The 12746-nt window shown below is 39.0% G+C and overlaps 1 protein-coding gene across 1 annotated transcript in view; it reads left to right on the top strand.

Annotated features, from left to right (window-relative positions):
• CUBN (cubilin) overlaps positions 1-12746 on the top strand; it is a 198533-nt gene that overhangs the window by 161492 nt on the left and 24295 nt on the right. Inside the window, exons 51-53 of the mRNA XM_029283182.1 lie at positions 879-1104; positions 1867-2063; positions 4705-4849. Of these exons, the coding sequence (XP_029139015.1) occupies positions 879-1104; positions 1867-2063; positions 4705-4849 (568 nt within the window). The remainder of the gene's footprint in view (positions 1-878; positions 1105-1866; positions 2064-4704; positions 4850-12746) is intronic.

The following is a 12746-nucleotide window of genomic DNA, read 5'->3' as shown; positions in this document are numbered from 1 at the left end:
TAATAATAATAATAATAATAATAATAATAATAATAATAATAATAATAATAATAATAATAATAATAATAATAATAATAATAATAATAATAATAATAATAATGAAAGTTTGTAGGGTGGTTTGGGATTATTTGCTCTCTCTTATTCCAGTCTGTCTCACAAATATTATGGGGATAAAATTGGAAAAGGAAGCATATTGCATGCCACCTAAAGAAAAGACAGGAGATGTGGGGAGGGCACATGGTTACAATCTAATTGCTTAAGGCATGTTGGGTTCAAACATACGCTGCCATTTTTTCCAAGCAGTAAGTTTAACAAAAGACAAATATTATTACTGTTAGAGTATATACACTGTGCTGTATGTAATATATGTATGTAATATGGCTAATGCTGATTTTATTTAAACAACTTTTTCAAATGAAAAAGGGGTGATATTGAATTAAGTATTCTGAGCATATTATATCGTTTCCCTTTATAAATTAAATATTCGCAAATAAAAATCCTTGGGAAATAGTTGTAACAATATGTAAAATAAAATGGTGGTCAACCATTAGGGCTGAATCTATAACTGTAGATATAGCATGTTTTTTTTTCTTTTGAATTTTTGATTTAAAAATATCCAGATTTCCCCTGTCTTCTATAAATAGATGTGCCTGTTATATGAGGTATATAGCCATGCTGGCCTCATGACCATGAAAACATCTACAGACAACACTGGCTCCCTTCACTAAGAAATGGAGATGAGCACTGACCCCTAGAATCAGATATGACTGGACAGAGGAAATCTTTACATTTTTTTACACACAGTAGTAATAATTTGTTTGCTTGTATTGATATAGCTACAACTGTTTCTTTAGTCTTCTCTTATTGTATCTCCATAGCTTACTTTTGTTGCCTTCAAGATGGAAATACGAAGGAATTGTATGAGGACCTCAGTCACCATTCTGAATGGTGGATCTCCTATTTCCCCTGTCATAGGACGATACTGTGGAACTACATCCCCAGGCACCATTCAGTCTGGTTCAAATAAGATGTTAATACATTTCCATTCTAACCACTCTGGGCAAGGAGATGGGTTCAATGCTACATGGATTGCAGATTCTTTAGGTTAGTAGAGATGCATAATCATTTCTTTCCTTCTTATTTGTAGAACTATTTTTTGGTATAAAATCCTTTCCATTTTAATAGACTTCAATAAATCAGAGGCAAGAATCATATTTCTAAATGGCTATGTTAAAGAATATTTTTTATTTTATCAAAAGTATCAAGAATTCCTTTACAGAAGTCTTCCTTATTGTAAACCCATCTTGCATATGAAGAACTACTATCTTAATTCTTTTACCCTTTAATTGTATTTTTCCTTACAGGCAATTATTTTATTATTTTAAAATTGTGCTGCTACCAAGGATTCTTTAATCTGTCAGAATAATGACGATGATAATATTCTACTTATTGAAAAGTAGAAATAACCAGTAGAAGCTTTTTTTCAGAAACCTGAATATGAAATGGTAGCATCTCATGATTTATAATCAACATTTTATTTCTTTTGTGTATGTTCCTTGTTTTATTAATTCCTGTAACAATCCACACAATCTACAAAAACTCAGAATACTAATTAATTTCTAAAAAATCAATCATTTCCAAAATGGTTTTCAAATTTTCAAAATAAAAACAATTTTCAAGAAAAAATATACATGATAAATAATTACTAAATAGCTGAAGACAGTGTTAATATTACTAGAATTTATAAATAATTGCTTATTTATTATTTAGTTATAAAATTTATTGGTATTATTATGCATTACAGTTTTTTATTTGCCTGCATAACTAAAAATTGATCTGTGATTCTATTGTTCCTTATTCTTGCAGGATGTGGTGGCATACTTCATAAAGAAAATGGTATCATAACTTCTCCTTATTGGCCAGAAAACTTTCCCAATAACACCAGGTGCTCATGGACAATAATTACCCATGAGAGCAAACATTTTGAAATAATCTTTGATCAGAATTTTGAGATTCCAGATAACAATGGACATTGCCAGAATAGTTATGTGAAGGTATGGATAGTTTCTTAGTCTATCACTATCTAGTTTATCCTTCAATTTCAAATGTTTTGAGATTACAGTTCTTAAAATTTGCAGTCAGTGTAGTTCATGTGCTTACCCAAAGTTCAGCAGGCATAACTGTGATGCTGGTTGTGCTTCCATAGCTGTAGGCACCAAATGTGGCATTCTTTGAGATGAAATTAATGGAATGAAATGGTTTCAGTTCTGCATCATCCAAAGTTCCTTGGGTCTTTGGAGAGAGCAGTCCTTATACATATCCCCAGTTCCTCAAATATCTGTGTAGATGAAGGAAAGTAATTTTGGCTCTTTCATCTCTCAGTCTATTTGGTGTAATTTAGAATATGGTTAAATTTAAAATATGCTAGAGAATCTGCCATTTTACATTTCACTCTCCCATTTGCATCTGGGATTGTACTTTTTGCCTTGGATCATACTTTTGATGCCAAATCTAATCCTGTTATAACAACAACAACAACAACAACAATAATAATAATAATGTTGGAAGGGATCTTAGAGGTGATCTAGTCCAACCCCCTGCTAGAGCAACAATGAAATATGTTCTTTTCGGGCAGACTTTTTCTTTCCCTTGAAGTTGAGTAATTGTTATTAGTCCAAGCATAACTTCATTTGTGTACAAAGATTTGGCATCAGATTCTGTAATGAGATAGTTCTATAGAAAATTTTATGGGTAAATATTGAAGGAACTCAAAATTTGTTACCACTTTTTATGTATGTATGTATGTATGTATGTATGTATGTATGTATGTATATATGTGTATATATCTATATTTATATATCTATATCTACATCTGAAAGTCTGCTTTTGTTTGTTTCTTTAATTTAATATCTGAAAATGTTTGAAATAAAAATATTTAATTTATTGACAATTATATGTATGCATGCATGTATGTATGTGTATGTATGTATGTATGTGTGTATATGTGTATATGTATGTATGTATGTGTGTATATGTGTATATGTATGTATGTATATATGTATGTATATAGGGCATTTCACTTGAAGGGTAGGGGATGTTCATGATTGCTAACAGCTGTTAGTTTTCTCAAGAATTTGCCAAACTTTGGTCATCATTGTACAAAACTGTACAATGGTCAGACTGTACAAAACTACATAGCTCCCACTTGTTGCTAAAGGGCAAACATAATTTATCAAAATGTAGGAAGTCATGAGGAACTGAGTAACTACGCTTTGCTTAAAAAATGAAGGGGCTGAAATGGCATTTCTATTTCATTCTTTGAAACTATACCCAAATGGCCAGGCCATTTTTTGTGTTTAAATCTTCCTTTTATAAATAGAGATGAAGATTTTAATTTAATTTTCTATTTTTAACATAAAAAGATTGTGAGCAATTTTTCCTGTCCCTCAAAAGTATATCAGAATGTGAAGTTCTGACTGAATTTTAAAATAATTATGTGTTAATGAATATTTATATACTGTTCAGCTCCGAAGATAGTGGGTGGTTTACCATAATAAGGCAAACAGAATAAACCAAAGAATTCATAAGTATATCATTTAAGAAATTACTTAAGCACATAACTTTGCAAGGTGGGTGTAGATAATACTGTAAGTATTTGGGAAAGTAATGATGATTTATAAGCATAGGAAGCAGCCTTTCAATCCCTGCCCACTTCTTTTATGGTATAGAATCACTCACATAATTTGTCTTTGGGAGAGGCTGTTACAGAGTTAGGAAATGAAGCTTCAAGCAAGAAATTATTTATACCTCATTGCTATTAGTCACACCAAATTACTGGTGTGGAACTATAACACTATTGTAAGCCAAACAAAGTAATTCTTTTTTAAAAAAAGAATTGGATAGTTTTTTTCTGGTTCTATGTTTGGTAAGCTTTTGGCCTAGGAACAGGGAGGATCATGTTCAAGTCTATCCTCAGATATCTAATTTACTTCAGGGTTATTGTGAGAAAAAAATGGAAGAGGTAATAGTATGTATATTGCCTTGAGTTCCTGGAAGAAAGACAGGATATAACTCTCACAACATATTGGATTAGTATTTTAAAATCCATTATTAAGTTTGTTAACTTGTTGTCAAACATTTTAGCATATTTGTGTGTGTATGTGTGTGTGTGTGTGTGTGTGTGTGTGTGTGTGTTTCTTTTCTCTTCTCTTCTATTTTAAGTTATTATGATTTCTGTATTTTATGTGCTGGACTGTGACCAAATAAAGATTTGAAGTTCAAGTTTAGAAAAACAGATAGTACATAGATGGATGAATAAAACGTGGAAGGTTCCAACATATTCCTAACTTTAAAAATAAATAAAAAGGACAGAGATTTTGAACTGGCAAATGGTTCAAGATGTACATGCTCTGATATGTAAAATGTCATATAACTCTAAAGGTACCAGGTATAAAGTTTCCCTATTGTGTGCTTTTGTGATCCACAGCTATAAAAAAGATTTAGATTTTGTGAGAATTGAATAATCTGTGAATGTTTTGATATATTCAGTATTATTCTGTTGGATGCCACTTAGGTGAGTTGGTAAAATCTTTATCATAATCTCATTTATATCTAAGGATCAGGATATAAGTCAGTGTAAATGAAAATCAGCCTAATGCTTTAGCTAGATATTAAAACTTTGCCCTCCAGGTACTGAGAGGAAAGAATAAGGAACAGGAAGATACCATATTAGCTGTTGGGTGTGGAAACTCAGCTCCAGGGCCTATAGTTACTCCAGGAAATGTGATGACTATAGTGTTTCAGTCACAGGACATCTCAGCACGTGGGTTTTCTGTATCGTTTATAAGCAGTAAGTAATTTGTACAGTGATATTTTCTAAATCCTTCTGTTATGCCCTTATGCCAGAATATCTGACATAGATAAGTCATAACATGTACATGATTTCATCATAATACACACCATTATTTGCTTTCTTATTCCATGACATCCATGAGTCCAGTAACATTTAAAGATTGTTCTTTAACTCTGTTTTCTCTCTCTTTTCTGATTTCGTTTTTTATCTTTAACCTTGTTTTAATTCCCTCAGGGCTGATTGTCCAGCTGTGTCCAACTCTCACCCACTCTAACGATCAGCAACCTCCATGCCCCTCTCTCTAGCTCTGCCTCCTTCAGATCCACCATGACCATCCCAGTTTCATCCTTTATAGCTGTGGTGGCGAACCTATGGCACGCTTGCCACAGGTGGCACACAGAGCCCTCTCTGTGGGCATGCGTGCCGTCGCCCCAGTCCTAGGCCTTCAACTGGGTTTTATAAAACCTTTTCGCTTTAAGCCTCCGCCATGTGCAAAAAAAACCAACTTTCAATCAATTTCAACTTCTCGCGGGAAAAAAAAATCTCGCAAAGTTGGAATTGATTGATTGAACTTTTTAGTCCCACCCAGTTTGCCGTTACCACTGCAGCCACGCCCACCCAATGGGCCACGCCCACCCGGCACCTGACGATACATAAGTGGGTTTTGGGTTGTAGTTTGGGCACTCGATCTCTAAAAGGTTCGCCATCTCTACTTTATAGTGTCCAGCCAAGAGATATTAAAGCGTCCCTTTCTCCTTTTTCCACTGATCTCTCCCAGCATGATTGATTTTTCGAGTGAGTTAGTTCTAATGACATCGGCAGAATATGATAGCCTTTGTTTGGTATGGGTGATAGTTAGTTTAAATAATTGGGTTGACCCGGAATCCCATTTAGTTCTTCCCTAACATATAAGAAGAACTCTGATGTCTGTCATTTTTTTAAATTTCTGTTTGAAGGGCGAATTCTAAGCCATCAAATTTATTTGAAACTAGCTTTCCCTGGCCACGCGTTGCTGTGGCTCAGTCTGGTAAAAGCGTGTGTTGCTTTTACGTCCAACAGATGGCACTGTTTTTCAAAAAAAGCATGTTTTACCTGTCACAGATGTGACATCTATATAATATAGGCATATAAAAACACGCGCGGATTCGAATGCAACGTTGTGTCAAAATTTCAAAGCAATCGGTGAAGAACTTTCGGAGATTTAAGATTTTGAACAAACGAACATTTACATTTTTATTTATATAGATAAAAGGATGACAGTCATATCCCCATAACTTTCCAGTCCATACAAAGTCCTTTATCTGTGCTTTTGCCTTCACATTAATCTCATATAAAATAGTATAACTGAATTTAAAAGAAATTGCTAAAAACTAATATAGTTACACTGGAAAGAGCTACAAAAATGTGTGTTACTGAGCTGATAGCTCTACCTCTTCACCCCCTAAAGATTGTTCAAATAAATATTGTTTAAATGTTCTAGAATGCTGCATGGTTAAATCAGAAACAAAACTAAGCTGAGATCTTGCTAGTTTTGCTGCTGGTATTGAGTGGTTTCACTGTGTAACCCTAGGGTAAATGAAATGCACGTGTCAGGGCTTTTCCAATTATTTTTCTCATAGGATCATAAGTAGTGGCGAACCTATGGCATGTGTGCCAGAGGCGGCACTCAGAGCCCTCTCTGTGGGCACGCACACCATGCCCTGGAGATGGCAACCATCCCTCTTCAACCAGCCGCCTGCTAACTTGCCAAGGTCCCATGTGGCCGGATGCATCCCAGCATGGCTGGTTTCCCTCCCCCCCATCCCATCCCTCCTGCCCTCGCATGCTCTTCTTTTCCCGGACACGACCCACTGCATCACCTCCTCAGCTGTTGACCGGCCGTTCAGCTAAGAGGTGGCTTCTCTGAACTGCTGGTGGCAGGCTGTGGAGCCCCAGAGTGCGCCGGTCAAGGGGCCGGCAGGCTGTGGCTGCTGACGGACACTGTCGGCCCCCATGTACTTGCTGGCATCTGTGTGCGGGGGCCAATGGTGTCAGGCAGCAGCCGCCCCGGCCTCTGCCTCGCCTTGCCCTGCGACAGTGGGGCACCCCTGCCCTGCCTCGCCTCACCCCGCAGGACGAGCCTCCTGCCCACCGCCCCTCCTGCCAGAGACCCCCTGGATCTCACCCAACCCTGCCCAGCCCCCATAGGCATCCCTCCCCACAAGCAACATCGAGGTGACCATACCCACCTTGGCCACAGCCACCCAGTCTGCCATAACCACAGCCACATCCACCCAGTGGGCCACACCCACCTGGCACCTGGTGATAAATAAGTGTGTTTTGGGTTGCAGTTTGGGCACTCAGTCTCTAAAAGATTCGCCATCACTGATATATAGCTATGAACTGAGATACTGACTTGATGTATAGATGCAGGCTTATTGCATAATTGATCCATGTTGATATGGTAATTCTTGGTCAAACTGTATCATAAGAAATCAAATCCAGGAGCATTTAGATGTCCAGGATATCTGATAATAATTTTGTAGATATGTCATAAAGAAATTGGTAAATAACCCTAAGTCCAAAGTTGTCTGTGTTTCAGTAATGCATAATTATATGTATTTAACCTGGTACTGCCAGCAATATATGAATTTGGCTATTCATTAAATGCAGCACCAAGACATGATAAAAGCTGGGTTAAGTTTCTATTCCCAAAACTGACTGACACATGATGTAGGATCCTAGGGTATAAGTGTATTGGTAGTTGCTTACAAAGAGTCTGCTACAGATATCTGCAGGGCCTGATTTATGGAATCTGCTTAGATTCTTCCAAAACTTTCTTGTGTGAGGCTGCTTCAGTGCTGCACAAAGAAAGCTATTTTCCATGTTGAGGCATGGAGGTGATCCTGTTTTCAAAGAAAAGGCAATTCCTGTTGCTTTGATGACCTTCTGAAATACATAAAGCAGCAGGAGGCAGCAAAGCAACTTTGCTTTGTTCTTTATGGTGAGGCAAGTTACTTTATAAAGTAGCTCTAAAGGAGAGCTTTTCTTGAGTCTTCTTAAAAACAAATCACCCATATAAAGCATCCCATAACTAAATGTGGCTTTCATTCTCTGTTCCAGGGATGGACAACTTGAAAACCCAGTACAGCTAAAAGTATTTATTTCTTCATCACATAGCAAATGACCAAAATTATCATAGCCTTGGATTATACAAATAGTACAATACTGCTAATTAAACCAAAATGTAACAGTAATGGGACATAACCCAATTATATACTGTTTTCAATTGCATCTCTGGCAGATGATTTATATAACACAACTGAAAACAATCGGAATTATCCAATGTGCAAGAAGCAACTTTTTTTCTTAGCCTTCTTTAATATCATTGGAAACTAATTTCATATTCAAAGCAGCCCCTCCCATTGTTTTACTAAAACAGGATATTCATACTTGTTATATTGAAAGTGACCTAAATAACTGATATCAACATCAACTTCCTTCAGCATCTCTAAAAGTTACAGACTAGAAATCCATTGATAATTCTTCTAGAATACATAAATATATAATATAATAAAAAGGACTCCCAAAACAATGTCCTTCCCTCCAAAAAAAGGAAACAAAAACCTTTCTTGCATTAAAAAATACAGTAAATATTCCAATAAGTTTATTTCAACTCTATCATTCTTCTGAAAAGAATTAGTTGTCTCAATGCAGGATTTTTTCTTTTCCTGGCAAATGAAATAAAACCCCAGCTTTCCACTCTAGAAGACTTAGAGGATGAATGGGTGAATAGAGAGACCTCAGCATAGCAACCATATCGGTCATCTGCTCTTGAGTCAAATGATTCCTATTGCCTCATGACAGACTGAAGTTGCTGATACAGATTCATGTGAGACTCATCTTTAATTGTCTAGTTCATATATATCAGTAAGAAGTAGCCTTTATCTCCTTTTTTGTTTTGCTTTGTTTTGCTCCTTTGAGTCACTTGACTCCTGTCAAGTGCCTGGGCATCTCCTGGTAACTCCTTGCAGTTTTCTTAGCAAGATTTTGGAAGTGGTCTGCATTGCCTCTTACCTAAGTATGAGAAAAAATGACTGCCCAAGGGTCACCCAGCTAGCTTTGGGTCTAAGGCAGGACTAGAACTCATTGTCTCCTGGTTTCTAATCTGATACCTTAACCAGTACATCAAAGTGGCTGTTTTTATTCCATTAGATCAGTATTTCTCAACATTGACAATTTTAAGGCATGTGAACTTCAACTCCCAGAATGTGGAATTCTGGGAGTTGAAGTCCACATGCCTTAAAATTTTCAATGTTGAGAAACACTGCATTAGATAGACTTAATTACTATAATATTAAAATTCTTGGTAAGCAAAGCAAACTTAAGCATTGCTTTATTGGACAACATCCGTGTCCCTCCTGGCTGGTACTGGCAGCTCGGGAGGGAACACGAGCCTGGCTCCAGGGAATTACTAGCGCTTCTTTGCAGGAGGGTGTCTTCCCTGCGGCCCTCAAGGAGGCCGTTGTGAGGCCCCTCCTCAAGAAGCCTTCCCTTGACCCAGATGAGTTGGCCAATTATCGCCCGGTCTCCAACCTTCGCTTTGCGGCGAAGGTTGTTGAGAGTGTGGTTGCGCAGCAATTCCCTCNGTTAGGGATGATTTTAATATAATTTTAATTACGACACAGCTACTAATATTTGGCTTTTAATTTGGTCTTAGAGGGGTTTTTATTTTGGTATTTATTTATTTTATTTTGGTATTTTATTGTTACTTGTTTTTAATATGCTGTGCACCGCCCTGAGTCCTTCGGGAGAAGGGCGGTATATAAATCAAATTAATAAAAAAAATAAATAATAATAAAAATAATATATATATATGTATATATATATATATTCAGTTCTTAGCAGGACCGGTGGTTGAGAAGTAATTAGTATATTTTTTTTCATTTTTAAATTTGAGGTCACACTTTTACACTCAAAATTTAAAAAAGATTTTCAATTCACCAACAAAATTATTTACTTTTCACACCTAGTCAATCACTGTACACACACCCACACATGTCAGTTGTGTTAACGAAACATAACGGTTGCCGCCCGCAGTAAGCACTCAGCACACGACCAATCACAAGCCGAGCAGCGCCATCACAACCAGTGCAGACGAAGTACGCATGTATCAGACTCGATACACACGCAGCCCACATGCACCGTTTTAATGATTTTGCCGCCGACCTGCCACGCTCGACAGGGCGATTCAAGTCCACATGGACCAAACATCAAATTTTCAAAAATTACTTTTAAAACTTGGAAAAATCTGTTGAAAAAAGGTGCCGGAACTCTGTTCCGGCGCGTTCTATGACAAAAAAAGCACTGACTGCATCTATACAGCAAGCTTAACTGGGCCCTGAGTTAACCCATTCCCTGTGCATTGCACCATCAACTAACCCAAATGGCCTCACGTGCTCGGCCATCTGCCCCTTATCACAACTCACCAAACTGACCATATGGGACAAATGCGTCTTCTAGTCCTCTTCCATGGCTGCCCTGTGGAGGTCACGGTGATCCTTCTGCCTGTTCTAACGGCATCCTGCATATGTTGTGAGCTACGTATTTGCATCCTGACCTGCCACACAGATGCCCTCTGGACTTCCATGAGTATAACTGCCCTGACGTTACACAAACACAACTAGCCAGTTGTCAATCCATTAGACCGGGGGCACTTAATTCGCTCAGTCCCCTGCAGAGAAAACCAAATCAAGAAAGTGTTGACTAAGAAGATTGGTTGTGTATGTATGCACGCCTGAGAGCAACCAACCAACCAAACAGGCATCTCTATGCTGTTTCTTTGTCAATATTAGCTTGTTGATCTTGGCTGAAACACAAGGATCCTTGGGTTTTATGAGGTCTTCCAAATCCGATTATTCCCTTTGTGTCTTCCTCTCCACGACTCCCTACGTTGGTATTTACCCTTGGGTGTCCCCCGTGAACCCTAATGCTTGTTCTAAGTTGAACCTGGTCCGATGTGGGGGGAAGGAGGGCCCTTTTCCCTTCCCCCTGCTTTTCAATGCCCGCTTTAGCCAAATATTGCAGAGATGGGTTAATGAAGTCCTGTAAATAGAACTTCTGGGGTGGGGAGCAGAGGGCAAGGGGAGGGTCTCTGGAAGAGAGTCTTCCCAAGCAGACGATCAGGGGACTGGAGGCTAAAACATACAAGGAACGGCTGCTGGAATTCAGCATGTCTATTAACGAAGAGAAGGACGAGGGGTGACATGATAGCAGTGTTCCTATATCTCAGGGGCTGCCCCAAAGAAGAGGGAGTCAAGCTATTCTCCAAAGCACCAGAAGGCAGGACAAGAAGCAACGGGTGGAAACTAATCAAGGAGAGAAGCAACCTGGAACTAAGGAGAAATGTTCTGACAGTGAGAACAATTAACCAGTGGAACAACCTGCCTCCAGAAGCGGTGAATGCGCCAACACTGGAAGTTTTTAATGGCTGTTTTCAGACAGCCATTTGTCTGAAATGGAACAGACTCAGGCTCAACCCTTCCAAGACCGAGTGGCTGTGGTTGCCGGCGCCTCGGCATAGTCAGCTGACTCCATCGCTGACTATAGGAGGCGAAATTTTGGCCCCCTCAGAGAGGGCGCGCAACTTGGGAGTCCTCCTGGATTCGCGGCTGACATTGGATGACCATTTGTCGGCCGTGACCAGGGGGGCGTTTTATCAGGTTCGCCTGATTCACCAGTTGCGACCTTTTCTGGACCGGGACGCCTTGCACACAGTCACTCATGCTCTTGTCACCTCCCGCCTGGACTATTGTAACGCTCTCTACATGGGGCTCCCTTTGAGGAGCACCCGGAGGCTTCAACTGGTCCAGAATGCGGCCGCGCGGGTGGTGTTGGGAGGGACTCGTCGCTCCCATGTAACACCGCTGCTGCGCGAGCTGCACTGGTTGCCAGTGGCCTTCCGGGTGCGCTTTAAGGTGTTAGTTACCACCTTTAAAGCGATCCATGGCATCGGACCTGGCTACCTCCGAGACCGCCTTCTGCCACAGATTCCCTCCCATAGACCGGTACGCTCCCACAGAGCGGGCCTCCTCAGGGTGCCGTCGGCCAAGCAATGTCGGCTGGCGACCCCCAGGGGGAGGGCCTTCTCTGTGGGTNTGGCCTAGGGAGGATTTTAAATCGGGTTTTTTAAGAATAATTTTAACTGCACAACTTTAAATATTGGTTTAATTTGGTTTTATCTGGTGGGGGTTGTAAATATGTCTATGTTTTTAAATATGTTGTGAGCCGCCCTGAGTCCCGTTGGGAGAAGGGCGGGATATAAATCAAAATAAATAAATAAATAAATAAATAAATTTGTGTAAATAAAAAGCTACCAAACTTGAAACAAACCATCACATTCCAGATGTTCTGTGGAACCATTTTGGATCAGCCATGGTTTGGCAGAACCAAAACCCACAGTGCTTCAATGGGCTTCAAAAAAATATTGAAGACATAGGATGGAGTCTTCTCAATTAGATTTCAGCTGAAACAAAACTGGATGGGGAAAGTAGGGAAAGTTGGTATATATAATCATTCTTTCCCATCAGCATCTACCAATGTGATACATTTCATTGGTTTTGTCTATCTGTTATCTTCCTTGGGGCTAGGAAGATGTTGGAGTAGAGAGCATGCTGTGAGATATTGAGCAGAAGAGCAGGATGAAACACGCTAGTCTTACTCTTCCCACCATCTTTTATCATTTTTCCTGTTCCCCTCGCTGAAGCCTTTCTGTTTACAACAGCCCCAGTTTATTCTGTACATAGACCAAAACAGTCTCATTTTGGTCTTTGCACCAACCCAAATGTGGGAAACATGTATGTTTTTGTTACAACTTAAAGCACTTGAAAAAATTGTTTAATGAATACAATGGTTA

Source organism: Protobothrops mucrosquamatus, unplaced genomic scaffold (genome assembly GCF_001527695.2).
Source record: "Protobothrops mucrosquamatus isolate PMUCROS unplaced genomic scaffold, P.Mucros_1.0 scaffold33, whole genome shotgun sequence".
Lineage (NCBI taxonomy): Eukaryota > Metazoa > Chordata > Lepidosauria > Squamata > Viperidae > Protobothrops > Protobothrops mucrosquamatus.
This window is presented reverse-complemented; position numbering and strand designations above follow the sequence as displayed.